General features: G+C 41.6%; 1 protein-coding gene across 1 annotated transcript in view; it reads right to left on the bottom strand.

The window, feature by feature from the left end:
- The window catches only part of LOC311047359 (copine-8-like), a gene marked incomplete at both ends in the record, with an annotated part of 105666 nt that extends 86989 nt beyond the window's left edge, over window positions 1-18677 (bottom strand). Inside the window, 2 exons of the mRNA XM_084060049.1 lie at window positions 2779-2819; window positions 18601-18677. Of these exons, the coding sequence (XP_083916175.1) occupies window positions 2779-2819; window positions 18601-18677 (118 nt within the window). The remainder of the gene's footprint in view (window positions 1-2778; window positions 2820-18600) is intronic.
- Between the last annotated feature and the right edge of the window lie 9264 nt (window positions 18678-27941).

Genomic DNA, 27941 nt, shown 5'->3' with positions numbered 1-27941 from the left:
ATTTATCTCTGGGAGAGGGGAAAAAAGCCTTTCCTGAACTGCTTAAGGACAAAGGTCTGTTTTTTTAAGCCTGCTCATAAAGGCGGTGACCTAGTGCAGTGGTTCTCAAACTTTTCAATGTCAAGGACCCCCAAAGTAATATGTATTTCGGCCGCGGGCCCCCATCGGAGAATAGTTTGTGCCAGGGAGCAGATGTCCGGCTATACCCGAGGCCACAAATATCGACAAGAAATACGTCTCAGTTGGCAAATTCTATAAAACATTAAAGAATGATCCTATTTTGTCATTTCATAATGAGATTCCCACCCTCATGTGTATGCTCTCTCTCTCACTCACTAACTCAATCGTTCATTCTCTCTCTCTCTCTCTCTCTCCCTCTCCCTCTCCCTCTCCCTCTCTCTCTCTCTCTCTCTCTCTCTCTCTCTCTCTCTCTCTCCATATACAGATCACCTGGTTTCCCTCATTCATGCTGGTGAGGCAGAGATGAGAACTTTGTGACGAATACAACCCCTGGCATATGCAAATGACTCCTGATTCACACATGGACAGTCTGTGTGCAGTGAGAGTGAGAGAGTGAGAGTGTGTGTGTGTGTGTGTGTGAGAGAGAGAGAGAGAGAGAGAGAGAGAGAGAGAGAGAGAGAGAGAGAGAGAGAGAGAGAGAGAGAGAGAGAGAGAGAGAGAGAGAGAGAGAGAGAGAGAGAGAGAGAGAGAGAGAGACAATAGTGTGTTTGAATGTGCACCAAGTGGCTGTGCATGTGTGCTATGTAGTTTGTGTTTGTATGAAGGCATCATACAGCATACGTTTTTCAAACAATGTTTTTTGTGTGCAGCATGCTTGTGTATATGTGTGTGTGTCTGTTACAATGTACTGCATGTGTGAGACTGAAGCACTGTACTGTACACTTATACCGTATGTGTAGTGTGCATTAGAGGTCTACAAGCCTGATGGGCCCCAACCGGGCTCATTACAACTCGTCATCCGTCGCAGAGCGGTATTCACCAGTGAATTGAACCTGATCTACGTTATGTCATTTACGTTAGTTACTTTAGTTTCTGAACATCAGGCTGATTGGGAATGAGATGTGTTTTGTTAGAGGGGGCGAGCGCTCCCCGACGCATAAACAGTGAATGAGGCTCATATAAGGCTCATTAAAGTATATAGTTACCCGATACGCCCATACTGTATATATAGGCAGGACCATGGCCACATCACTCTGACTCAGACATAACCATAAACAAACCTGATATACCCATACATAGGCAGGACCACAGCCATGCAACTCTGACTCAGACATAAGCATAAACAAACCGAATACAGCCATATATAGGCATGTCACTATGACTCAGACATAACCATAAACAAACCCCGGAAATAGGCATGTATGTAGATCCGGTTATCCAGAGCTACAGATCCGACCACAATGCCCATATATGGTCATGTGCATAAATGGGACCAGCCCACTTTAAACTCAGTGAGAGCATCAGAAAGGGTCAGAAAGGACTTGAGGGAATGTGGTGCTGATGCAACCAATGTGCCCATGTATGGCCATGCCAATATACAGGATATGGGCATATACTAATGACATCAGGGATCTCCATATATGGGCACAAAAGGGACACAGACAGAGAGAGAAGTGAGGGCCACGTAGCGGCCCGAACCTCTAGTTTCAGTAAACACAGTCACAATACAGAATATTGAATTAGTAGGTAGGCCTAACATTTTTGGGGGTAACAGAGAGAGCGAGGAAGTGTGTGTGTGTGTGTGTGTGTGTGTGTGTGTGACACTGGCCACACTGAGACAGAACGTTCTCGCTGGCTCTGCGTTCCTTGCAACACAGGGGAGATTTACCCCTCCCCTTGCCACATAAACTTAACTTGCCCTGTGAAAGAGAGAAAAGGGAATCTAACTATGTAAGGAAACTGTCGCAATACATGAAGCGATGGCTCTCAACAGCCTGTAGTGTGGACGGTGGAGGGAACGGCGTGGTGGATGCATCTTGTTGCTACACTGTAGTAAGATACTAAGATCCATAAAAAATATCACACACCTAACACCCCACAGGTATTGTCGACTTCGACCGGCAAGTGAGAAACCCAAAGTGGGCAAGTTTAGGCACAGCTGACAAAGCGGGGGAAATGAATTGATCAGCGCCAATGTGTCTGAGGCTCTGACACACGAAAGCTTGTGAAAGATGTATTACACCAAACCCACATCACGTCGATAAATCAGTGGAATTTTTCAACATGAGAGGTGGAATTGCACTGGGACCAATATCGGTGGCTACTAGAGCTGTGAAGAGGTGCGTATATTTTCCTCTCGGATGCACGGTTCGACTCAAGTGTAAAATGACTCCTCTTGTCAAACCCCCATTTTAGAAAATGTACCTATGATTACAGCCAACGATGAACTAATATACAGTAGCTATATTGTATTTAGTATAGCAGTCTCAGTCGGTATACAGTACGTGCACGCATGTGTTTAGTCAGTGTGCGCACGTGTGTGAGTGTCAGTGTGAGTCGTGACCCGTGAAGGAGGGGGGTCGTGAGCCATGGCCAAGTCTTTTTGGGGTGTCGCTGTCGCCAGCCAAAAAGGTTGAGAACCACTAGCGTATGGGACGTGTGTGTGGCATGCAGCATAGAGTGACGCGCAGAGATGTATGGGTGTGTGTGTGTGTGTGTGTGTGGGCATATAGAACGTGTGCATGCGTGACTCTACAAGCATACATGTCGGCATGGTGTGTGAAACCGAGCCCATCATGTGACAGTAAACATACTTACTTGGGTCCGACTTGGAAAATGTGTCTCTATCCAGGAGGTTTCTGAAAAAGAAAGACAAAAAAACATTATGTAATACCAAATGATTTCACATTTCCATTACCTGCAGTGCTACAGCTTTCACTTTAACATATCACAGAGAATGTATATTGCAAAGTGCTATTCTAAGTCAAAACTGATCACTTCATTAAACGTCACTTAGATTAAGCTTCATTCCCTGTTCACTCCAACTATTGTTTACCCGCCGTTGCGAGTCATTTATGTGTTAACATCAAGCGGACTGTGAAAATCCAAATTAGGGCCCCCATTCATATTTCAAGCATTACAGAGAAAACAGATGGGCTGGGACCTATTTTTCACTCTTCATACTCCCTGGGCACCAGCAGCAGCAGCCGTGGTTGAGGAGAACGCCATCAAATTTACATGACTTCTCCCGGCTTTCAGCAAGAACAAGGCAGAAATGCACCAAGGAGGAATGCCACCGTCGAGCAGATGCCCCACGCCAATGAGACATTTGTGCTGTTAACGAGCATCGGAGGAGATGACATTAAATATTCACACGAATGTGACAGTGTTTGGAGAGCCAGGGGGCTGGGAATCAAGGAATCAAGCTGTTGGGAGGAGTTGGGGGTTGGGGAGGGATTTCAATGCCACCACACCACATCCCGCAAAATGGAGGGGAGCTGGGCCGGATATTGCTTGTGCCGTATGCCCCCCACCAACAAAAGAGAAAAATAAAAATGTAAGTTGAATTGAAATGCAGTATATGCGCCTGACACTCATGACAATTAAATATGACTCTATGCACAATATGTCAAACATTCAGGGTCATTCATACCAGGGTCCCCAAGGGGTTCGCCCTCTCCATTTTCACACCTACACCAAATCTCTTTGCTGAAAATCTATAATCTTATCTACGTGTTGCGTTGTGAGCTTATCTGCAGCTTGTAGATGTGCTATTTTCGCAGAATGTTCACCTATCATGGCTTGCCCAGAATAGGGACGCAAGGATGCATGCGGTTAACCAAATGAATCTATGATGTGCTAGTTGAGTTGTAATAGTTTTGCCGCAGGCTAGATACATTATCATGACACTGTGTGAAATTATATCTGATGTTATGTAAGCTAGTTGGACAGAAAACTGAATATTTTCCCTGGGGACCGGATTTTGGATGAGGATGAGATTGTTGGTGGGCATGGGGATAACACAGTAGGTGAGATTGAATTTATTTGGCATCCTATCTAATGGATGACAACAATTAACTTCCTAGTAGGATAGAAAACCAGCAGTAGTACAAGTTGTTGTTGTTGTTGTTGTTGTTGTTGTTGTTGTTGTTGTTGTTGTTGTTGTTGTTGTTGTTGTTTTTTAACCTGAAGAACAACCCTGGGTTTGATTGACCATACTGTAAGTCTTGTGACTGTAGAGTCACTGGTTACAGATCAGCTGTGAACAGTGGATGAGTCAGGCTAGTACATAATCCATAGATGGTCCAGTGGAGCTGATCTGTGGCTGAACTCTACTAGACAGCTAGACTGCACATGTTGTGCAGGCCTGCTGGAGACACAAAGAGAAACAGAGAGAGATGGAAAGAGGAGGAAGGTTTGCATTCTCATGCTAGCTGACGGGGAGAGCGAGGGTGCTGCTGACAAGCAGCCAGGGTCTTTAGGCGGCTGATGGCTAGCGATGTGTCTGGATCAGGCACCCATGTGGAGCTGATCCCAGCATGCCCCAGATGGTACGCCACTAAGCTCAGCTGGCTGAGGCACGCAGCGACAGCATGTACACCCACCGGCCCTTCCCTGGCTACAGACCTCAAACGTGATAGTAACTAATGGAGCTGCACCCCCGCACGTAAATACTCACATGTGCCGGAATCTCACACACAAACTGAATACAAACACACAAAAAGCTTTAGTACGAGACATGCATTAAAAACTCAGCCTTCAGGTCAGAGTTGTAAATAAGAATAATGGTCTGCCTGGTTAAATAAAAAACACATACAACACATGAATACTAAACACAACCAAACACAACACACTACACACTACACACACACACACACACACACACACACACACACACACACACACACACACACACACACACACACACACACAACCCCTGCCTTAAGACTGGAGAATTATCTGGAGGAGCGTGAAAGTGTGGGAGATGTCTAGCATGTGAAGAGGCCTCTACCTGTCAAATTGTGTGATAATGTTGACAAAAAGACCACATCACCAAAAAATCAAAGGTGAGAGAGTAAAGTTGCAACAAGGAACGGGAGGAGGAGAAAAGCCAGAAAGGAGAGAGTGAGAGAGAGAGAGAGAGAGAGAGAGAGAGAGAGAGAGAGAGAGAATAGGGATCAGTCAATTCTCTTGTGCAATTAAAAGAGACTGCTGAATTTTCAGAGAGAGGGAGAGAAAGAGAAAGAAATTCATTTGAAGCACAGTCAACAGGGTGGCGGGTGGAGAGTGGCGACAGATGTGTGGTATATTCCAAACTAGAGAAGGGTGAGCGGAGGCACCCACGGCAAAGTGGCAAGGTGTGTTGATTGCGCTGGATATATTATCAGTGGGTGTATTACAGGTGAATGCAAACATGACCAAAGGATGCAATGCTGAGCAGGTGGTGTAAAACGATCTTAGGAAGAAATAACAAGCGCAGTGAATACGTTTGACTCTGGTCCTAATGAGTGTTTCTCAGTGTAAATGCAGCCTATTGTTTTTTTTGTTTTTTGGGGGCTTTTTATGCCTTTATTGGTAGTACAGTAGGTAGACAGGAAACAGGGAGAGAGAGATGGGGAGTGACACGCAACAAAGGCTGTCGGGATCGGGACTCGAACCTGCGATGCGCTGTCAGGCTACATTGGAGCCTTGGTCCCCGGACCGCTAGGTCAGCGCCCCAGGCCAATGCGGCCTATTGGATATCTGCAAAATGACTGCTCCTCAGGTCTGCGTGGACATATATGTAAAAGAATAATAATAATCTTGCTGGGGGAATTCATATCTCTCTTTTAACTGTGAAAAATAAGCAAATACTCCATCCACACTCCATCCAAGTTTCCAACACAAGTTATTCCCTTTTCTCTCCAGGCAAGGAAAGCACCATCGAGATGGGAAGGAGCGAACGAGGGATTTGCTACAATGGGTAGTAAAAATTACATTGCCCTGACCTTGTTTACAAATACGGATAGTGCTATAAATTTCAGTTTTATTTAGTTATTATCGTATGTCATTTTATTTAGTGGTACTGGTGATAAAATGACTGCCCCTATATGGTAGACTGCAGACAATCTTCTCACTCCATCTCCAATCCATTGGGCAGCAATGCTGTATCATCCAACCAGTAAGAGATGGTTCGAATGTTAGTGGCCCAATAATAGAGACAGACATTTTAAAGTGACAACCCCCCATTCATTTTAGATTTACAAAGATGAGCTTTGTGTTTTATAATCCCACCCACACGAAAGAAAGAATGGTAGAATCTAACCGTTTGAACAATGCTTTAGTAATAGAAACGGTTATGTTCTGGAATATATATAACAGCCGCGGTTAGAAATACCATCTTTACAGCATTAACCCTCCCCAGCAAAGACAGAGGAAGTGTTCTCCAAAACTGGATAGTATTCGTACATTTATCTATCAGGGGGTCACGTGGACATATAAAGCAGGATTTTGGAGACATCTATGTGCAGGGTGCCACTCCGCCAACTACATGTGCCCCACTATACACCAGTAGACCTGGTCCAAGCAGGCAGGAGGCAGACGGCACAAATCGTTGTCATAAGTGTGATCATTGCGATGGCATCAGGATTGGTTTTCAAAGCAACGGCCGTAGGTTTGTTAGTGCTGATTTTCTCCACTGTTCTAACCCATATATTGAATTTAGATTTCCCCAGACGTATCAGTACCAAGCGGAGATCTAGGCGTCTACATGCATGAGTGCTACATACGTACGTTGTCTGTGTATATATAGCAGCTTTTCCAAAAGCGCTTTACAGTATGCATGACATTCACCCAATCACACGCACATTCTCAGTTACGGGTGTACAGCGTCTTACTCAAGGACACTAAATGCTTGGAGGAGCTGGGATTTAACCCAAGCATCTGTGTCATTTTAGAAAATAGAAGCACATTATGTGCAAATCTTTATATACATTTTTAAAGCAAACATTTTTAACTCAAATCTTTGCTTCTGGGGAACAAAATATTTTGAGATGCGGGTCCGCGGCCAAATACATTACATACAATTTTGAGGGACCTTGACATGAAAAAGTTTGAGAACCACTGATATAGCAACATAGAGCCACAGTTCCAACCGCTATGCACATATATGGTCATGTGCATATATGGGACCGACCGACTTCAAACTCGACTAGCGCAAAGGCAAGGACTCGAGGGACTGCAGTGCCCACAACAGAGTTGTTCGGATATACAGAACCGCAGATCCGACCGATATGTCCATATATGGATATTCAGTTGTCCAGAACTACCTATCAAACCAAAATGACAAAGCCCCCGACACTCAGATCGGCGGTGCGACGTACTGTAGGTGTAAGGGCCGCATAGCGGCCCGAACTCTAATGTGTATGCTATGCAGTAACTATATGTCACTTTTATGGAGACCAGAGAGCTGATAAGATAATGTGATACAGTATGCAGCCCTTGTCAAGTGTTCATTTAAAGCTGCTATCCGTAACTTTACTGTCCTACCCCGAATTAGAATCCTGGTTTCCCGCATGAGAGACCAAACATCTACCGCTCTTCCAAGAAGCAATCCCCACTTGGTCTGGGGAAACATTGAGCTCAGTAGCTTCAGGCAGTACAGTAACAGTAGCATAGGTGCCCTCCCCAACACCAGGGTCTACATTTCTCAATGGAAGAGTAGGGACACCACCTCCAACCACTGCAGATGTGCCAGCTACAGGTATACAGTATATAGTAGGTTATGTTAAAGACGGGGTGCCGTGATTTTCAGTGACCCCCCCCCCCCTAAAACAATCATCAGGTATTATGGTTATACTAGGAGGAAGATTTTTTTCAAAAAAGTGTACAGAAATTGCTAAAATTATGTTTTTATGTAGACACGCCTCCAGTTCATTAAGTATACCTGGTTCTCACCTTAGCACCTCCTCCACCACCTTAGCACCACCCACCTGTCCTAGTCCCTCCTCCTCCTCATGCCCACACCTGTTGTGTTACGATAATGAAGGGGAGGGTATGTTTTTACTATGTCACTAAAGCGCTGTTTCTCTATTGGCACGTTTGACCCTCAAGGTTTCAGCCTCCAGGAAGAAACTCCAAACAGTCAGAGAAGACATAAAACACCACAAAACCACCACCGGGGGGCTTAATGAAGTTCTATCAACCTCATAGACACATGAAAAACAGAAAAAGTGCAAAAACATGGCACCAGCTCTTTAACATAGAGCCACTCTACGATAAAGACTGGTTAAAATTATGTTTTATTCATTAAAATATTATCTGTATAGCAGGTTTTACTCTGATAGCGTAAAATGTACCTGTATTCCTGTAACAATTTCACTTTATGAACACTCAAGATTACTTGTGTTTTCAGTGTGTGAGAGCACAGCTGAGGCAGAAGAAAACCTAACCACCTGCAGACCTTGATGTTTTGCGGCTGAAGGACACACACTCCATTAGCAGTAGTGAGACCTCCAAGCAGAGGGAATTTCATTCCGAAATGATAGCCACATCTTCAGTAACTAATCCTTTTCAGACTTAGAAAGGCTCCTCTTGATCCCACTTCTCTTTTCACAGGTATTTCTTCACTGGCTTTAAATGTGAAGGGAGAATGAGAAATGTACTTTTGGACTAAATCACTTTTGCTGTGGAACTATCGACAGCATGCCAACTCGATAGTCCTCAATTTGTTTTTATTCTGTCAAATCGCTTTTTAAGGACAAACAACTGTGTTGAAATCCGTGACTGGCCTTACTACAGTATGTAGCCTTAGATCTATAGATAGATATTTATTCCCAAAGTCAGTCATGGTTTGACTGTATGCCAAAAAAAAACATTTCTGCTTTATTGTACAGCGAAGTAATAATGATTCATATACTGCAGGTGTCTTCATGGTGCAATACCAGCTGTATTTTCAAGGCCAAGGCTGCAGTCCCTACACCCATATAAGCTTAAAAATAGCCAAAACAGACACATATTCTCCTCCCTCATAAACCTACTCTAAACTATGGTTCAAATGTTTACCTTACATGCATGTTTTTGCTTTTTAAAAATATATATAGGTGCCATTTTAGGTGCCAATATGATTGAAATCCATGCACTGTGGAACCTTATTTTAACAACTTAAACCATATACTGTAGTAACAGAAGAAGTAACCATATAAATGTGTTGTGAGCTTGTACATGTGCTATTTTCGCCGAATGTTCGCCTCAAGAATAGGGATGCCAGGGTTCATTCATGTGAGTTTTAATCAAGGGCCAAACATAGTAATGAAGAGCCTCAATCTACCCGATAGACACATACTACAACCCAGCACAGAACACCCATTCTCCTTACAAATTGAATGGGTCAATTGGCTGGGTCTGACTGAAAGTGATCAATACAAAGTCCTTTGATGGATGTTAGAAAAGTGAGAGACCCACGTTCCCTGTCCCAGGCACTCCTTTCAGACAAGGTGTGCCAGTGCAGTTGTTGTTTTCACCAGGGAAAATAAAAGTAGGTTTTCAATAAATCAGAAGGCAGAGAAATCCATTTCTCTCTCTCTCTACATTAGCGATGTGTTTCTCAGAGCGAGAGGGGAGGCTTAGCAAAGCTGAGACAAAGTCACGACATCAGCGGCGCTCTGTCCCCGCACCACCCCCATTTATTTTGGAGCGTAGAATACTGCACCAAGCAAGGAGCAGAGTTGTAATCTGGATCCTATAATGTCTTGCATGTCTCTTCCCATTTCCCTTTCCTGTCTAAATTAAAAAGCTGATATGATGAACAACCCAGAGTCTTAGGTTTATATAGGGCTTGAGGCTCTTTTGGATGGAATTAATTAAAACATTAGTTATCGCCTTACCGTTACTTGTCTAAAACAACCTCTTCTTTCAACTGTCCATCTAACTAGATCTGTCTCTTGGAAGCTTAATATAACAAAATGTCTTTACATCAGTCACCAAGAAGTCCCACAGCATAGCAGGTAAGATTGGCTGTAGCTTTTGTGTGAAAGTGATGGACCCGATCATCTCTCTGGAGTAACTAGTCAAAGCTACGGTGCCTTCCTGGATCTTTAACTAGGCCAAATTTGTCTTTAAAAACTCATTAGTGCAGCCACTTACCATAACCCCCAGTGGGGACCTCACAGTTATCTCTCAATACAGCCTGGTGGGGGTCCCCATGCGCCCTTATACCGTGGTAACCTGGGAGAATCTGTCCAATTTGTACCTGCCACCTGATGCTGTTGGTTTAATGCTCTCTGCTCCGATTCACTTAAAGGCACATTTCATCAAACAAATAAGCACTTGATTGATGCTCAAAGATAGTGTAGCAGTTATGGATATGGAACCACATATGTACCTCGTTCATCTTGACCTAAATCCTGTTAACAGCTTTCTCACTGCTTTCCGACTCAGTGCCCATGCTGCCTGGCTTAAATAATGAAGGCAAAACCACTATGGGGACAGGACTGTTCGCTTTGAAATAGTTGATTAATTCTGCACATTATCTAACGCATTTCCCAAACCATAAGCTATCTTGAACTAACTCATCCATACAAAAAGAAACCTCAAACATACATTTCCAAGTATGTTTAACAGAGCTTCGTGAGATGATGAATGATGATAAATTACTAAGTTACTTATTACAGTAATTTTAGCTTTTATTAACATTACAACCAAATGTCTAAAGACTGAAGCACTTTACTCTGCAGGGCAGCTTCTTTTTTATTACCCATTGCATCCAATCCGTCATTTTCTCCCTCTAACATGGATGGCTTCTTTAACGCCAGGAAAGAATTAGGTATAGGTAAAATTGCGGTAATATGATCTTTATGTAAAGGGGGCATTTGCATTTTTTGAGCAGCTTTTGCTTTAGGTATTTTAAATCCGGAACTTGGTGAGGGAGTATCTGCCTGGATTTGAAAGGGCAACCCCTGGTAACTGTATGGGTGTTTCAAGCTGTGCGCAGGTTCAGACCAGATAATATCCCTCTTGTATAACAGACTGCAAAGTCTGTGTCACCCAGGTATGACTTGGATAAAATCTGACATTTGGAACTCCAGTTTAGAGCATGTCCATACTTGCACTTTAAATGCTAGACATTGTCTAATCCATTTTAAAGTACTTATATATTAAAAATGTGAGTCTGTCGAAGCTGACCTGCGGCACAGCTTTGCTCTGTGTACCAAGCTACAAGGTTTCTGGGTCGATATCTTCAGCTTCTTCTCAAGAATATCTGAATTACAGATACAACCTGAGACTTAATAATCTTAATAATAATCTAGTTTTAATAATCCTGGGAATATCGTATGTATTGAGATAAAAGACACAGCAACATCTCTTGTCATATGGACTGATTACAGCTAAACTCATTTTAATGTGTTGGAAAGTGAAAGAGGTGCCTTTTGTTTGTTTTTTTAATGTGTCTTGTCTTTTTTTTACCTGGAACTTGTGACCTTTGTACTGTTTATATTTCCATTTCTTTGTATTGAAAATCAATTGAAAATCAAGTCTAAAGACTGAGGAAACGTCAGTCAGAGTTAGCCTAAAGCAAAGAGAAAATATTTTCCATTGTATTTATTAGATTATGGAATCATTGGCGCCTGAAGTAGCATGATAATCTGACAGCCCTTCAGGCAATGTACTGAAACCTCATAAGATGCAACAGTGAACAGAACAGACAGATCTCTGACATTTTAAAAGACAATTCCAACAGGCAGTAATCCAAAGGCAAATAATCTGATTAAGGGCTAAATTACTATGTACTGTATCTCTTACTGTTGGTTTTCCCTCCTACTAAATACCATATGAGTCACATTCACCCTTTCACACACCCATTCATACACTGACAGCAGAGGCAGCCATGCAAGGCACCAACCATATCGGGAACATTAAGGGGTTCAGTATCTTGCTCAAGTATAATGTACATTGTCATTATTATGGGAGGAGCTACTGTAGGATCAAACTGGATAGGACAGTGGTTCTCAAACCTTTTCATGTCAAGAACCCCCAAATTGACACTTATTAACCCGCGGACCCCCATTTGAAAAGATATGCCAGCAGGGACCCCCATAAAAGAAGATCTTTACGGCTCTAGCAGTGATTCTCAACCATTTTAATTTCAAGGACCCCCAGTTTGACATGCATTAGGCTACGGACCCCCATTTAATGATCATTTCTATCTCTGGGACCCCAATTTATATTGTAAAATCAATGTTAATTTAACTCTGAGTGTGTACAAATGGAACCAAATGGACCCGTAGTTACAGACCCATAAGGGTCAGTTTGGTTCCTAACTATCTACCATTTAGCTGGGGACCCCCTGGAACTCCCTCAAGGACCTCTGGGGGTCCCCGGACCCCACTTTAAGAACCAATGAGATGGGCAACTGCTCCACCTCCTGAGCCACTGCCTTCGACTAGGGAGTTCATTAAATTGTCCTTGTCAGCTGTCTATTACACCAGGTGTGTTCGAGCATCTACAGTGTATGTGGGAAGGCAGAAATTCTTCACTACTAGAGGACCCTGAAGAGCAATAAACATTCTGCAGGAGACACGAGGTAGCATATACCTTCCTATGAATCTGTCTCTTTGCTCTCCTTCCTCGAGGAAAGTGAGCTATCCGCCGTGACACATTGACCCATGCCTCTCAGCAGGTCAGCGTCCCGGCTCCAATGCAGTCCCATCGCAACACGAATGGGGAATCTCACTTTCAGCTGAAACAGTGCGACTTGTAGTAGTTTATAATGGCATAGGCTTATATTAGGGTTGTCCGATATTGGCTTTTTTACCGATAACCGATATACCGATATTGTCCAACTCTTAATTACCGATACCGATATCAACCGATACCGATATATGCTGGGATTATTGTGATTAGGGTAAGCTCAAATTTCATATCACACACACCATATACAGTAAGAACTCCTGTAACTTATTTATAAAGCAAAAAAAAAAAAAAACGATACCGATATTTTCCCGATATCAATTTTTATGCTAATATCGGCCGATAATATCGGGAGGCCGATAATATCGGACATCCCTAGCTTATATATCACATTTCCCAAGACATTGCACTTGTAGATAAAAGAAATTAAAAGGCTTTAACAAGTCTTAACTTTATATTCAAGTCGCACTGTTTCAGCTGGAGGTGAAATTCACCATTCTAGTGAATGCAGCACCTTAGAGGGCGGGCCAAAGAGTACACCTTCCATATGTCACTGATCACACGACCCCAACAATCAATTCTAAAGTTCTAGGCAACATAGAAGGGGGGGGGGGGGGGTTCTTATTTCCACACAACAGCTCTAAGGTATATTATGACATGGTTCAATGTTGAGAATGAGTGGTATTCCCCTTTAACCCATCAAAAGGATCCCTGGCTAATAAGCCAAATATGTCTTAATACATTATAATTGCCCTCTATAACTAAAATGTCAAATTAAAAACACCTTAAATATTTTATTTAGTTTAGAAATAGTTAATCTTTCACTCAATAGTTGATGATGTAATTTGTCCTTGTGTAGTCCAGCCCTATGGAATGTATGGAATGCACATGTGCTAATAAAACATATTTAAAATATTGTTTTGATGCTCATACAGTATTAACCTTGGGAAGTATTAAGTTGTTTTTTAGTTATCACATGCATTCCATACTCCACAGGGCTGGACCACACATGGACATATGACATAAATAATAAAGAAAGAAAAACATCACATGGACGGGAGCGGTCCCTATTGAGTGAGAGACAAACTATTTATAAAATAAATAAAATATTTATGTAGGGCAAGTATAATGTATTAAGGCATACAGTATACGTCTTATTAGCCAGGGATCCTCTACAAATGTTTTCTAAATCCTAACAGTTTTCTGAAAAACGTATGTTTTCTATATCAGTGGTGCTCAAACTTTTTCATGTCAAGGACCCCCAAGATTGTATGTACTTGGCCACGGACCCCCGGATGAATATATTACATTTTGCACATATTTTCACGATTTTTCAAAAATAGCAGATCTACAATGAGCTTGTATATCTGCTATTTTCGAATAGCCAAAGTATAAAATATGGCTAAAATAAAAAATTACACAGATGCTTTCCTGGTCTAACTATCTACCGCACGGTGCTAATATATTATGATGACGGCCATGCAGACAATAACTCTAAACATCTTCATGTGTATGCATGTTTCACAGCACAATAATGTCTGCTTTCTTACTGCATCCCATGCACTTGCGCACCACAGTCAAAAAAATATTAAATAATATGAACTGAAATCCGAGACATGTCGGAAATCAAATATCTCTTATAATAGAATATCTGATATTTCTCTCTGATCTATCTGATAGAGCCTGAGTGATTTGTTTGAATGGTGCCTTCCATCTCTGTGTGCAGGCAGAAGGATGGGTAGATGTAGAAAATGAATATCAAGTGCCAATGTACCCAACAAGCTGCCTCAAGCTCTTTGTGTATGTGTATGTGTATGTGTGTGTGGCGTGTGCACGCACAAACAATGACTGGACTTGTAGATTTCCTATTCTGTGTTTTACGCACATCATAATGTCTATGCCAAATGGTTTGACCCACCAAATAAGAAATGTTTTGAAAATCATGAAAATATTTTCTTACAAATTATTAATGTGACTTTTTCGAATACCAACAGCCACAGCACAGTAAATGTAAGATTGATCTTATTGATTCACCTGTCAGCTACAGGTATCCTATTTAAGATGGCTGTGGATGATATAGAATAAAGAATTGTCAAATATCAATAATTCTCCATTATAATGTATTACATGAGATTCATAAAAAAAAAAAAGACTTTGTCATACTGTATGTTGGCAGTATCAAATCCAACAATAACATTTTGTGACCATCACAGACTCATGTGCACTTCAGGACATTACTAAACACCTACAGTAGACAGTACATAACACAGCGGATGAAGACACACACATGCTGCGTGTGCTGGGTGTAATTCCACTCCCTTATTGACCCTGCATAGAAATCACACTGGGTACAGAGGCCCACCTGTAAAGAGCAACTGTTTCTGATTGTTTCTGTTCTAAACTATGCTGCCCCGTGCCCCCACCCCGTTGTCTAGGTCAAACACAATGGGTCATAACGTGATAAACATCAGGGCACCCTGGTAGCTCAGAAAAGTTAGTACACACATAGCCATAATGTCACATTTGCTGCCAATTCTCTAACCCCCTCTATCCTGTCTAGACTCACAAGTCAGTCTTCTCAAAATGCTTTTCTCAATAGAGCGTCGCAGTGATTTTTTTTAATTTTATATTTAATGATATGATATACTATATTTAATAAATACACTTTGTTTTGCCGTTTTCAAAAAAGTTTTTTCACAGAATCAAACGTTTTATGGTCATGATTCACCAGGATCCTGGATAGCTTGATTCTAGGCTTAAATTAATTTATATAAATATCTTTGTAAAAGTCAATGGGAAAAATGCATCGAGTATTTACTTCCGGCACCAGGAAGTGGGCGGGAACTGCAACGCTCTATGGAGAATCTCACATCTTTCGTTGCTAAAAATTATACGTATATAATATACATATATATATATATATATATATATATATATATATATATATATATATATATATATATATCAAAAATGCATTGCAGAAACAATCCAAAGTCCACATGATTGGTTTCCAAAGCAGTGGGCGTAGGTTTGTTAGAGGCTGTAGTAATCTCCATATCGGTAGGCAGAGATCTTCGATTGTCTGGCAATGTGAGGCTATTTCTGTATAGTAGCCACCCCCACAAAGAATGAAAGACGAGAATATGACCCATACAGTATCATATCCTCATATTCTATTCAGCCACACTGTCACACAATCAAATTAAGACTGAGGCTAAGAGCAATAGGTATTACTAAAATATAGACATGGTAAAGTCGGAGCATCATGGTCTACCCACAATATAGTGATGGCTATGTTCACACCCTTTCGCTCCATTCCGATACACCATAGCTGTGCGTGCGTACATACTGTAAGTGTGTGTGTGTGTGGGGGGGGAGGGATGCTCCAGCAGCTGATTGGGGTTATCTCCTCTCATTGATTTACATTATTAGGCTGGAGCTAATCAATCTGTCAGTTCGCTTCCTGCATGAATAACCCCAGGTGACATGTCTGGCAATAAGCCAGGATTTACTGACTAAAATGAGGAGAGTCTTTATCGGAGGAAAAACATCAGGGATTATTTGTGTTCTCATAGATATTATCCACAGAAGACATGGGATTCCCAAGATTACGGTCATTATGATGGCAGAGAATTAGATCCAAGTTGTTTAGAGAAGAGAACCCTGATTGGCAAAGGGTAGTACTACTTTTTGACAGAACAAATCCTATTCAGGCAGCAGGCTACATTAGATGTATTCAATAATTAACTTCAGGCAGGCGCTTGCGTGGTAAAGTGCTGCCCACCCATTGTGGGTTTGGAACCACCGTGGTGCATCCGGCTTTGTCGAGCGTCTATACACGAACACAATTGGCCCGTGTTCGGGGAAGGGATCAAAAGCCGGGCAGGGAGGGTGATATTTGTCTACTGCACGTATTCCTACGGGCTGGGGCGTCACCTGTCAGCAGGGAGTGTTGGGCGGGATGAGTACGTCCTCCTGGTGGGGGCTCCTCTGGCAGGTGAGTCAGTAGGATACAACAGCAGTGACAGTGACAGCAACACGCAAAATGTGTGTGCATGGGGACTGGGGAGGAATCAATTGGCATAACACTAAAAAAAAGGAGATAAAAAAGGGATAAAAAAAAAAGAAGAATTTTATTTGGGGACTGATCTCCTCAGAGGGGTTGTGTGAGTCAGTAGCAAAGATAATGCCTGTAGCCTATATGGTTGAATATTACAGATGAATGTCCTCTCCACTTAAGCCTCACTCGCTTTTTTTACCCTCCCCCATCCATTTTGCATCTATTATTTTTGTGTTCCCAAAGCTATAACAACAGGAGAATAATTTCCTCTTGTTTGAAAAAAAGGGGGGGGGATGGGCTCTCAGTTGGAAGCATGCACCCCGGGCTGGGAACGATGATGTGCACAACGGCGGAGTCTCCGATGATGCACCGCTGCTGGGTACCACTAACCACACTCTGAGAGATGCATTGCAGTTTAAAGCATAAATGATCAGCAGCCTCCCTCTTCACTTTCTCCTCCCTGGCAGTTTGTCTTAACCCATTAAGGCCTATCATTTTAGATTTTTAGCTATATAAATGTAGCACATTGGTTGGCTATTCAAAAATAGCAGATATACAAGCTCGTAGCGCGTCACTTCGTGCCACGCTACGAGCTTGTAGATCTGCTATTTTTTTTTAAACATGAAAATTGGTGCAAATCTTTGAATATATATATTATTTTAAAGCAAGCATTTTCAACTCAAATCTTTGCTTCTGGAACAACATATTTTGAGATGGGATCCACAGCCAAATAGATATGATTTTGGGGGTCCTAGGTCCTTCACATGAACAAGTTTGAGAACCACTGTACTCTGTACTGTAGTGTCCAGTCAGTGCCACTTATTGTATTTGGAGACCATGTACCAGGATGTAAGTCACACAGGTGTATGTGATTAAATGTGATTACATGCAGGCAGGTGTAACTTGATTATTGGAACCTCATACAAGCACAGAGAGTAAAAGGAAGTCCTGTCTCCGAGTCTGTGAATTAATACTTTGGATGTAGAACATTACAACCACTGACATTAGAAACATATGTTTTTCCATATTTTGTCAAATCTGCCTCAGGTTTTAATGTCTTAATTGACGAAGGAAAGGGGACGAGTGGAAACGCCAAAGCTGTCACACAAGACTCACATTCCTTTACTTAACACATGCTGAAGGCAGTGGGACAATAAAGTCTGAGCTACCCTGGCTTTCACCAAAGCGCACGGAATCAACAGCATCCTTATTGTGGGGAAAGCTTTCGCAGAAAATAGCAGACCTACAAGCTCACAACATGTAGCAGGGCAACACGTCGTGAGCTTGTAGATCGGCTATTTTCTGCTAAAGCTTTCCCCACAATAACAGAAAACATAAAATACATTACAATAGAGCCCTAAGGGACTCTGGTCACCCATATGTGTGGGAAACGAATCAGACCAAAGACTAATATGTTGAATGACATCCATTCACAGTCCACAAGCCGCATGCTTACATTCATTCACAAAGCTTATGGTTGCGCGTCACAGCGCATGAATCCCAGACAACATTTTGGCGATCTACTCTTTTTATGAACCGAAGATGATGAATTGAATGAATACACAGGACCCCAATGGAAACAAGCCATAGTGCTTTCTTGGGTTTAATCCTTTTAGCATCCTTTTGTATGGAACTGTATACGGTGCCTTTTTATTTTTGCAAACGGTTCATTAAGAATAATCAAATCAAATCAAATCAACCAATCAATCAATCAATCAATCAATCAATCAATCAATCAAATAAACCAAATCAAATCAAATCAAATCAAATCATATCAATCAAATCGATTATTCAATCAATCAATCAATCAATGGCTACTATACGGTAACTGCTTTTTTTGGCAAACAGTTAATAAAGTAATCAATCAATCATCAATCAATCAATCAATACTAGGTAACTGGACACTTACTCACCTACAAGATACAGAGAGTTCAACTTTGGTGGCAGGTATGGCAGCGGTGAACGGGTCGAAGTCCCCAATACACGCCATATTTATTCAAGGTATCGTCGAATTAAATCTCCCTCTTCTTTGCGGGTCCCGTTTCCAGTGGCATGAGATGGAAGAAATAACGTCTAAAATAACAGTTCTCTCGCTCTGTGTGTCGGAGAGGATTCAGAGGAATACCAATGTGCCTGCTGCGCTCTGCGCGTCTCGCTCCAAGATCAGTGTTGCCAGATTGTGAGAGAGAAACAAGCAACCAGGTCTATGAAAACAAGCCAAAAAGAAGCCACTATAGGCCACATTGGCGCCTAACCCTATACGTCGGCTATTTGATAATAATTGTAATAATAATAATAATTGACAATGAAAATTGTGGAATATTTTCAAATCCAATCTTGTATGGGGGTCTCTGGCACAAAATATTTTCAGAAGGAGGGGTCTTCGGACAAATAGATATTAATTTGGGGGTCCTTCGTCCTTGACATGAAAATGTTTAAGAACCACTAGGAACCATTTAAGAAACAAGCCTAAATAAGGAACAAACAAGGCCAAAAAAACGATTTATAAACCAATAAACCAATATTTACAATCGACTTTACAGAAAAACAAGCCCAAAGTCGCTTATAATAACCAGACGTGGCAACACTGTCCAAGATGCCTCGCGCTCACATGCTTATGCTATAGTGACTGAGTGACGGAGGAGGGAGCTGTGTGTGTGGTGGTTGGCCCATAGTGTTAAAAGGGATGGCCTGGGCTTGTGAGGAATGGAGATAAGAAAAATGTCTTCGTCCATTAATTAACGAAGAAATACTAATGTGTAGCCAATTAAGCCAACAGAGATAGAGAGAGAGAGAGTGTGTGTGTGTGTGTGTGTGTGTGTGTGTGTGTGTGTGTGTGTGTGTGTGTGTGTGTGCATGTGCATGTTTGAGTGTGCATGTTTGTGTGTGCTGTGCATGCATGTGTGTGCATGCTTGCGTGCATGCGCCTGTGCGTGTGCATGCATGCATGCCTGCGCGTGCGTGCGTGTGCGCGCGTGTGTGTGTGTGTGTGTGTGCATAGTCTCCTTCCAGCCTTCTGACATCTGGCCTGGTGAAGACAATAAGCTATTATTAAAATAATAATAGCCTACATCTCGCCTAGGGTAATGGACCATGCATAAATCAGACACAATTATGTAGAAGGATGTAGCTATTGGATTATAGTAATTTTTCATTAGCCTATACAGCAATTTACAGTCATTCCACAACATGTTTAAAAAATAAAGCAGGCGCTTTTCTTAACAATAGCCCCTTCTGACAACAGGGTATTCACCCAACTTCATGTTGGCAGTCTCGAAATGATCGTTGTGTCAGGAGGCAAAGTTGATATTAGTTTAATTTCACGCTAGCTCACTCTCAGTATACCATTGCTGGGGGTTTAGACAGCTGCAAATGTGATGCAACTTAAAGCCAGAAGAGAAAGGGCCACCTGAGCCAACCCCTCAATTAACAAGTGACAGATTCTTGTACCAGGCGTGTGAGTTAAAATAGCCACACCTGCCTGCGTCACCTTATGAGCAATTTAATCGGTCGATCAAGCACCTGTTTGATTAGTTGAGGTACGGTCGATGATCTATCTGTCAGTTTGTGTTCAGAGGGTAACTTGATTGATTAGGTCTGTTAACCCACCATGCACAGATAGACAGCCTGTACAAGCGCCTACCCAGTACCTACCCCCCTACCCCTGCCCTGCCCTGAACTAAAACAAATAATTTAGAAAAGCATCAAGGGAGGCATGCATGATGGTAGCCTCACTGGTAAACCCCCCTCCCTCCGGTGTGTCGCAAGCTTCTTCCATTTGACAGAGTCAGGTTAGCATGATGGCCCTCCCCACCGGATGTTTCAGTCCATTCTATGTTGTCATTTCATGGTTAACTCACTTAACCTCAATCCATCACAACGGCAGGCAGTGGCTATACTGCATGTATTGTTTGCCTTCTTGTTTACATTTAGCTAAATGTTTGATCAACATCAGCATAGCATGTCTGATATAACTTAAACTCAATTAAATGTAATCAGATGTGGTATTCAAATTTAGTTTGAAGTATGTAACATGATGCTATGTGTTGCATGCCAACATAGAATGACTTTGTATAGTCCATTCAGCCTCTGGGCCTCACCTCTCCCGCCGTGACCAAGACACAGTCCCACACATACAGGACCTTTTGGTCCAGGTTGTTGGGAAGGTGATTTGTTTCTAAGGTGGACCTCATCCAAGGCCATCACCCGGCATTGGTTCATCTTTAGGATTTTCCTGTTCCTGTCTGTTCAAATGTCTGCACCTTTCGTCCTCAAGAACATAGTGAAGACTTTCCAGCGACTAATGTATTTTGTGCTCAAAGACCTTGAGGTCCTTTTGGTCTACCTGAATGATATCTTACTCTAGCACCTCTACGATAAAGCATCTATTTATCTTCAGAATTATGTCTCAGTTGTCTCTGCCTTCAAAATGGCAGTTTGGGCTGGTGTTCATTGACTTCCTCTGGCATCGCATCACCAATATGGGGCAATGTAGCTGCTATCAAAAATATCTTCAGTTACGGACTTGCTGAGGCCCGTTAGGACAAGGGATCTCCAGGTTTTTTGGGGGATGTTGAATTTTGAAAAAAGAAAAGAAAAGGGAAAGCGCTTTAGATTGTGATCTCTATAGAGGCCCCTCAACATGCGATTCTAAAAATCTAGTAAGGCATAAATGGCTGTGCCTAAATGGGGAGTTGGGTCATAATCCAAGGAATCCAGGTTTTCTTTATTGTATGACCTACGGTTCAAGAGTTATAGGCCAAAGTGTAAAGTGGCCTGGTATAGCGCTACCATGAGGTGATGGCATCTACTGTATTTGGGATAGTGACTGTCGTTGTACCCAACTTGTATAGTGATGATATTATCACTATGCATTCAGAGACCACTATAAAATGGAGTAGGGAGTGATTTCGGACACAGTCATTGCCTTCATCTCCCAGGCGAAGTAACACCCATAATTACACCTATCGTTGCTGCTGATCAGCAGCTCCATTAATACACAAAGACAGCAATGAAGTGCATAGATCCATGCTTGAAAGATTTTAATGGGGGCACACAGGCTGTTGATAGATTTAATTTAAATGTTTAGTTTTCACTCTGGGTAAACGTTTTACCTAGTTGGCTGACATACCAGATACGGATCATGGGCATACAATCAATGATGCAATACAGCAGGTAAAACAGACTATTTTACCCGCCTTATTGCATCATTGAATTTATAATAGGGTATACTTTCAATACCGTCTATTAAATCTACTGTATTCATTTTACAATTATTGCCACAAGCCTGGAATGGCACTGTTATGTGAACAAAACTTATATCATGAGAAGTTAGAATTAAGTCGATTTACTGTCTATTAAATTCTTTTTTTTTTATTATTTTAATTATTTTTTTTATTATTATTATTATTCCATTAAATATTAAATCTATTTAATGGAAGATAAATATTCAAATTATTGCCTCAAGCCTGGAATAGCAATGCTATGATCAAAACTTAAGTATATTAGAAGTTGGCATAAAGTCCATTGATAAGCTTCACTACTAGCCACCAGCCACAAGCATCTGAATCTCAGCTTAAGTAATAATCAAGATAGCCACACATTCTGAGTCATCCTAATTGGTTCAATACCCCTCTGAACTCTAGCCTCTGGAAGGCAGAAGGCAGGTGTCTGTATGATAGACACGGCATATAAAACCAATATTGACATTCCTTGCACTCTCCCATGGATACTGTGCTTCTCTCTTTCTGTCCTGTTTGTGTGACTGGCAGGCAAAAATCTAAAAATCTAATGGTTGCAGTAACACATTCATGCTCCCCAGAGGTTGAATTCTAAACAGTGGAGTGACCTCATGACCTTTCCTCTACTGTAGCTCCGCCCTCAGGCAACAATTCCAAGTTTTTACACAAGACATCTCAATATAATTGGTCATGGTTGATCGTGGGGACCGGCTGCGAGTGATAATGGTCTCCCATTGGTATTGTCTGCCTCTGTGTCGCTTCTATTAGTATACTGTAGCTTGCTTTCCTCTGTACCCCCCCCCCCCCCCCCCCCCGCCTCTGCATTGGCTAGTGACAGACGTTTCTGTAACAGATTTGATATTCTTTTAGAGTGCAGAATTACTTTTGTTTTACTTTTACCCAACAAAGTTTTCCTGAGGGTATTGCTTTGATATAGTTCAGCGTCTTCTACTTTGAAGTAACAATTATTAATCATGATTAATCATTAATTGGGAGCTTTTAAAACTGCAGTATGCTTTCATTGTAGTTTCCCCAAACCGCTGGGGTTGAATTTGCACTCCAGCTCCAACTTATATTAGAGAGCAGAAACCTGTTGGCTAGCTAGTTGATCTACATGTATGCCATCTTGTGTTAGGTGGCTTTGATTTGGTCTGTTCCAGTAGTATCCATTATTGAAAGATACTGAAAATTCTATTTCATGCATTGGAAACTGATTTGTCAACCAGGGGCTCAAGTAATATCCTTAAAAAAGTACCATCATTTGTGTCATCATATGTTTTATTTTCAGTGATTTTGTGGGAGTAGTGGTCAGATTTTTAAACAGTATATCACTTTTTTTATGTATGTAATAAAAAACAGATCAATCTCAGACCTACCTCAATACTTTCCCCTGCGCTTTCACTAATGTATACCCTTGTAATCATAGCCCACAGCTTCAAGACAGGTCGATAAAACTCATCCAAAGAAAGTCATGAGAGGGTCTCCTGAGACAGGTTTATAAATAACAAAACAAAATCATTAAAAATGTACAGATATGTTTACGTGTTTTAGAGAGCCTTGCATATGAAGGGGCATTACAGTCACAGCAGTAAAGTGGAGGAGGTTTTGAATGATGGCCGTGCATGGCAAATATCCACAAGAGCTGGGCACTCATTTATGGCAAAAACATTTCCTTTCTTCACATGTTCGGGTTGTGAAATGAGTGCAATTCATGCATAACGTAATGTACTCCTGCTGAGTGAGAAAGCAACATGACAGTTTGGCAACTGCACAGAGAAAAAACAAACATCTGATACAGGACTGCCTCCACACACACACACACACGCGCGCACACACACACACACACACACGCACACACACACACACACACACACACACACACACACACACACACACACACACACACACACACACACACACACACACACACACACACACACACACACACACACACACACACACACACACACACACACACACACACACACACACACACACACACCTACTTTTTCTATGATGCCCCAGAGCATCAGCAAAAAAATGGCATAAACTGCCTAGATGCCATGTGTGCATTTAATGCACATGGCATCTTGGCAATTATTCCACTTTTTTGCCAACTGAGAATGTACACTATACTCCATTCTAGTCATGAAGGCAGTCCTAGTATAGGTAATACTTCTGCCATCTTGTGGTCATTGCCACTCACAGCCACAATCTCTTCTGGTCACAGATGTAATAGCATGGATGTCACTTGAAACTGTGGTTCTCAATGCCACTCGTAGTGATCCAACTACAGCTGATTTGCAAGTCCACCAAGTGGTGATTGTGTTCCCAGGTTTAAATTAGTCTGTGATTAGATTGTGGTTTGGCTAGAATGAAACCAGAGGTGCTCTGTATTATATCCCCAGGACTGGAGTTGAACCCCACTGTCGAAAGTCATGTACTTCAGAGTGAGTTTTTAGATAAGAAGCAGTGAATAACAGAAAAGCAGCAAAGGAGCTACAAATTATTTTTTTCAGATTCTGGTAGCAAAAAAATAATAAATTAGCTTCCATGAGGCTAGAATTAGAAAATGCAACACTGACTTTTCATATTGGTACAGGTGCTGCAACATCAGAATTTATTGCTGAGGCTTACCGAAAATGCATACATTAAATAGTTACATCCCATCACATTTACTGGTGCACAAGACTGACAGAACCTTTTGACAGGTGACATTTATTCTCACCAGGCATCTGACATTAGAATCGGTACAGTCAACCATTTTGGAATAGCTGCTAAAACTCCAGAGGGAAAAGAGGGGAAGGTTCATCCAGGATATGTTGAGTAAGTAAGTTAGATCTCAATGATCAAAAGAACAAGATAGGCCATTAAAACATATAGGAAATGTTCTGTTCAAAAGCATCCATCCGTCTCCGTCTCCACCAATTCTGAACCTCTCGGTTCTTGTGCAAGACTGGGGACGGTGATCCCATAAGACATTCACTCAAATATGTGTTCAGTGTTTGTTGAATAAGTACAGTGACGGCAGTCACGGCACACAAACTTAATTAAAGACAATTTTGATTGTCAATTTTAAGCAACTGCTGAACTCAAGGAAGAAGAAACACCATGTACTGTATAAGAGAGAAAATCTTGTGAGTGGCTTCTTTTTCTTTCTACATAAAACCGCTTTTGATATTTTGAAGGGGAAAGGGGACATTGGTTCTGATTAAGTGGCAGAGAAAACAATCCATACAATTACTATGAGATTGGGGTTGTGGAGGCCAGCTACTATGGTAGGAATTGAATGATTGATTGAGAAAATGAGATGGCAGAGAAAATAAGAGTTGAATTTTGTTTTGCATAGATAGCGGGGGTATACCCCGCTCATATATTTAATTCCTTCAAAAGTATGGGTATGTTTTTATCGGTATGTGTTGAATGGTATGCTATAGCACAGCAGCTCAAGCAGCCAGGTCTACGTCAAACAAGCCAAAAAGAAGTGACTTGGCCGCATGATCACACACACAGGGGGCCCCCAGACCCCAGCATAATGTGTTACTATACAGTATCGAAATCAGTTTTAACACTTGAACTCTATATACATCGACTATTTTAAAATCTACCAAGCTCTGGTCTGGACCGATATTTGAAGGGGAAAAGGGAACATTGGGTCTGATTAAAGCGCAGAGAAAACAATCCACTGAGATTGGGGTTGTGGGAGGCCAGATACTAACCCTGCTATATGCAAAAACACACTCAAAATGTCTCAATTCTGGATATGTCACGTATATATATTATACGTACAATGAATAGCTAAAATAGCCACAATAAAAGATCTCCTGCAATGTACAACAGGACCTAGATAAGTCTTCTAGCTTAACATAGTACCCTGTGACCAGAGTTTTCTCAGATCAAAGCCCTCCTATTGAAACTCCAGCGGGACGATAAGAACACCAGCCACTGAGGACACTCCTTAATAAGAGCTGGAGGTGCTGTCCACGTCACCTTCCTGCATGAATGACAATGAAGGGGAGATGCAAAGGGAGGACAAAGACACCTCGTATGATTTCTCTTAAGGGTCCAGCATTATGCATGGCACACTTGAGACTAGAAGCTCTTGTTACAACTGTGCAGAGGCACTTTACACAGTTGTCCTTGGGTTCCTGCATGGTTACTTTTTTGACCAAGACTGTCCGCGAGCGGTGGCTCAGTCTAGTGGAAAGAATGTTATATGGTAGTTCCATACTTTTTTCCATTGGAACCTCGACACTCAAAACACTTCAGCTATATTTTTGTACCCTTTCCCTGATTTGTGTCTCTTTATAATTATGTTTTTATTTCCATGAAAAGGTCGTTGGACTTCATGGTAAAGTAGAACTTATTTGCTGACAACCCAGCTGTTCACTGTTGGACTGTGTGATGTGCCATCCAAAATCATGCCCAATCAAATGACGATTGGTGGACTGTTGAGTGATCTCAAGGACATTTCAAATGAATGTGCATGAAATTGACCTACATGTTGAGTGTTTCATACACCACAGTGTAAAGTGTATTGAAATTATGGGGTCATTTCTTGCAGATCTATGATTAGTCAAAAAAAAAGAAGAAGAAAATGCTAGCGTGCACATGAATACAATTACATGAAATAATAACACAAAATATGAGAAAAAGTCTATTAAAACATTGTTGGAACAAGAGTGCCATTTGTCAAACTTGACACCAAACTGTTTACAATGATGGATTATGGCTTTGTAAATCTCATACCAGGCTTCTGATTGAATGAGATTAAATAATTATACAGTGTAAGCTAATAGAATTGACGTATTTACACTTACACTTTTGTCATTTTTGCTGACACACTTATCCAGAGTGACTTCAGACAAGTACAATAAGAAATGCAAGGTCAAAACCCATTACAAAATGTTAATCACAGGCTCAGATCATGAGAAAATATCAGTAGAAGAAAATGTTCTACATTCAGTAGAACCGTTTTAGGAACGACAAGGAAAATACTGGCATTCTAACCTTGTTTTCATGATTGGTTGGCTACCAGCAGTAGAATACAAAAACAGAGCAAGGACAACAGAAGGCGATTGCTATCGAGAGTACCAATGGAATTTTTACAGTGGATTTTGGATAAGAAAATCAACTGCGTAGCAAACAAAGGCTTACAACTTATCCTGTTCAACAAGATCATCTCCACAAATTAAAACACTTTATACGATATACAGCAATTATTCAATATTTTAAAAAGCATAATGACTTCAAAATTCACAGTGGAGATATTAAACAGTGTAGTTTATGTCACAGAATAAAACGGGATATTCATCAGTGCAGTGCACAGGACAGCAGTGATTTGTCCTTTAGCTACACAGACACACCGTAATGTCCTTGACCGACTGCTCTTAGAGGACACCAATGGGGCTGCATACCTCTGTGTGTGTGTGTGTCTCTCTCTCTCTCTCCAGAGCAAATAGTCATGAGAATAACCTTGTTGAAAGTTAATTCAACAAGGTACCATGAGAACAAGAGTACCATGCAGGCACCACATAAATCACGCACACTTTCACAATCATACACAGTTAGCACATGTAACCCACTTAACCAGTTGGCAGCATGCAGCAAGTCATAACAGAAAAAGATCACTCAAATGGTGCGCAGAAGAGAAGGGTGCAACAGACGTGAACAAAGCCATCCTGATGAAACAAACAGATACACTGAACCAACCCCCTTTGTACCTGGAGCTCCGAGGAGCCTCTCTCATCCAGTCTATACAATAGATTAACACACACAGGAGAAAAGAGGCAGACAGACAGTTCATTGGAAACCAGTGACCTACTGGGAACACTTGTATTCGATACTGTCAAAGGCTGGGTCAATAACAGATTGACTGGTGTTGTCGGCAAATTGGCTCATAGTGTGTGTTATTGAGCTGTGTGTACAATAAGGAAGACATCACTTGACTGTAGCCTGGAAGGGCTGATGAGGGTTACAGCAGGACTGTACCAGTGTCAATCATTGTCTATTAT

This window comes from Gymnoscopelus microlampas (genome assembly GCF_963454915.1).
Source record: "Gymnoscopelus microlampas genome assembly, chromosome: 6".
Lineage (NCBI taxonomy): Eukaryota > Metazoa > Chordata > Actinopteri > Myctophiformes > Myctophidae > Gymnoscopelus > Gymnoscopelus microlampas.
This window is presented reverse-complemented; position numbering and strand designations above follow the sequence as displayed.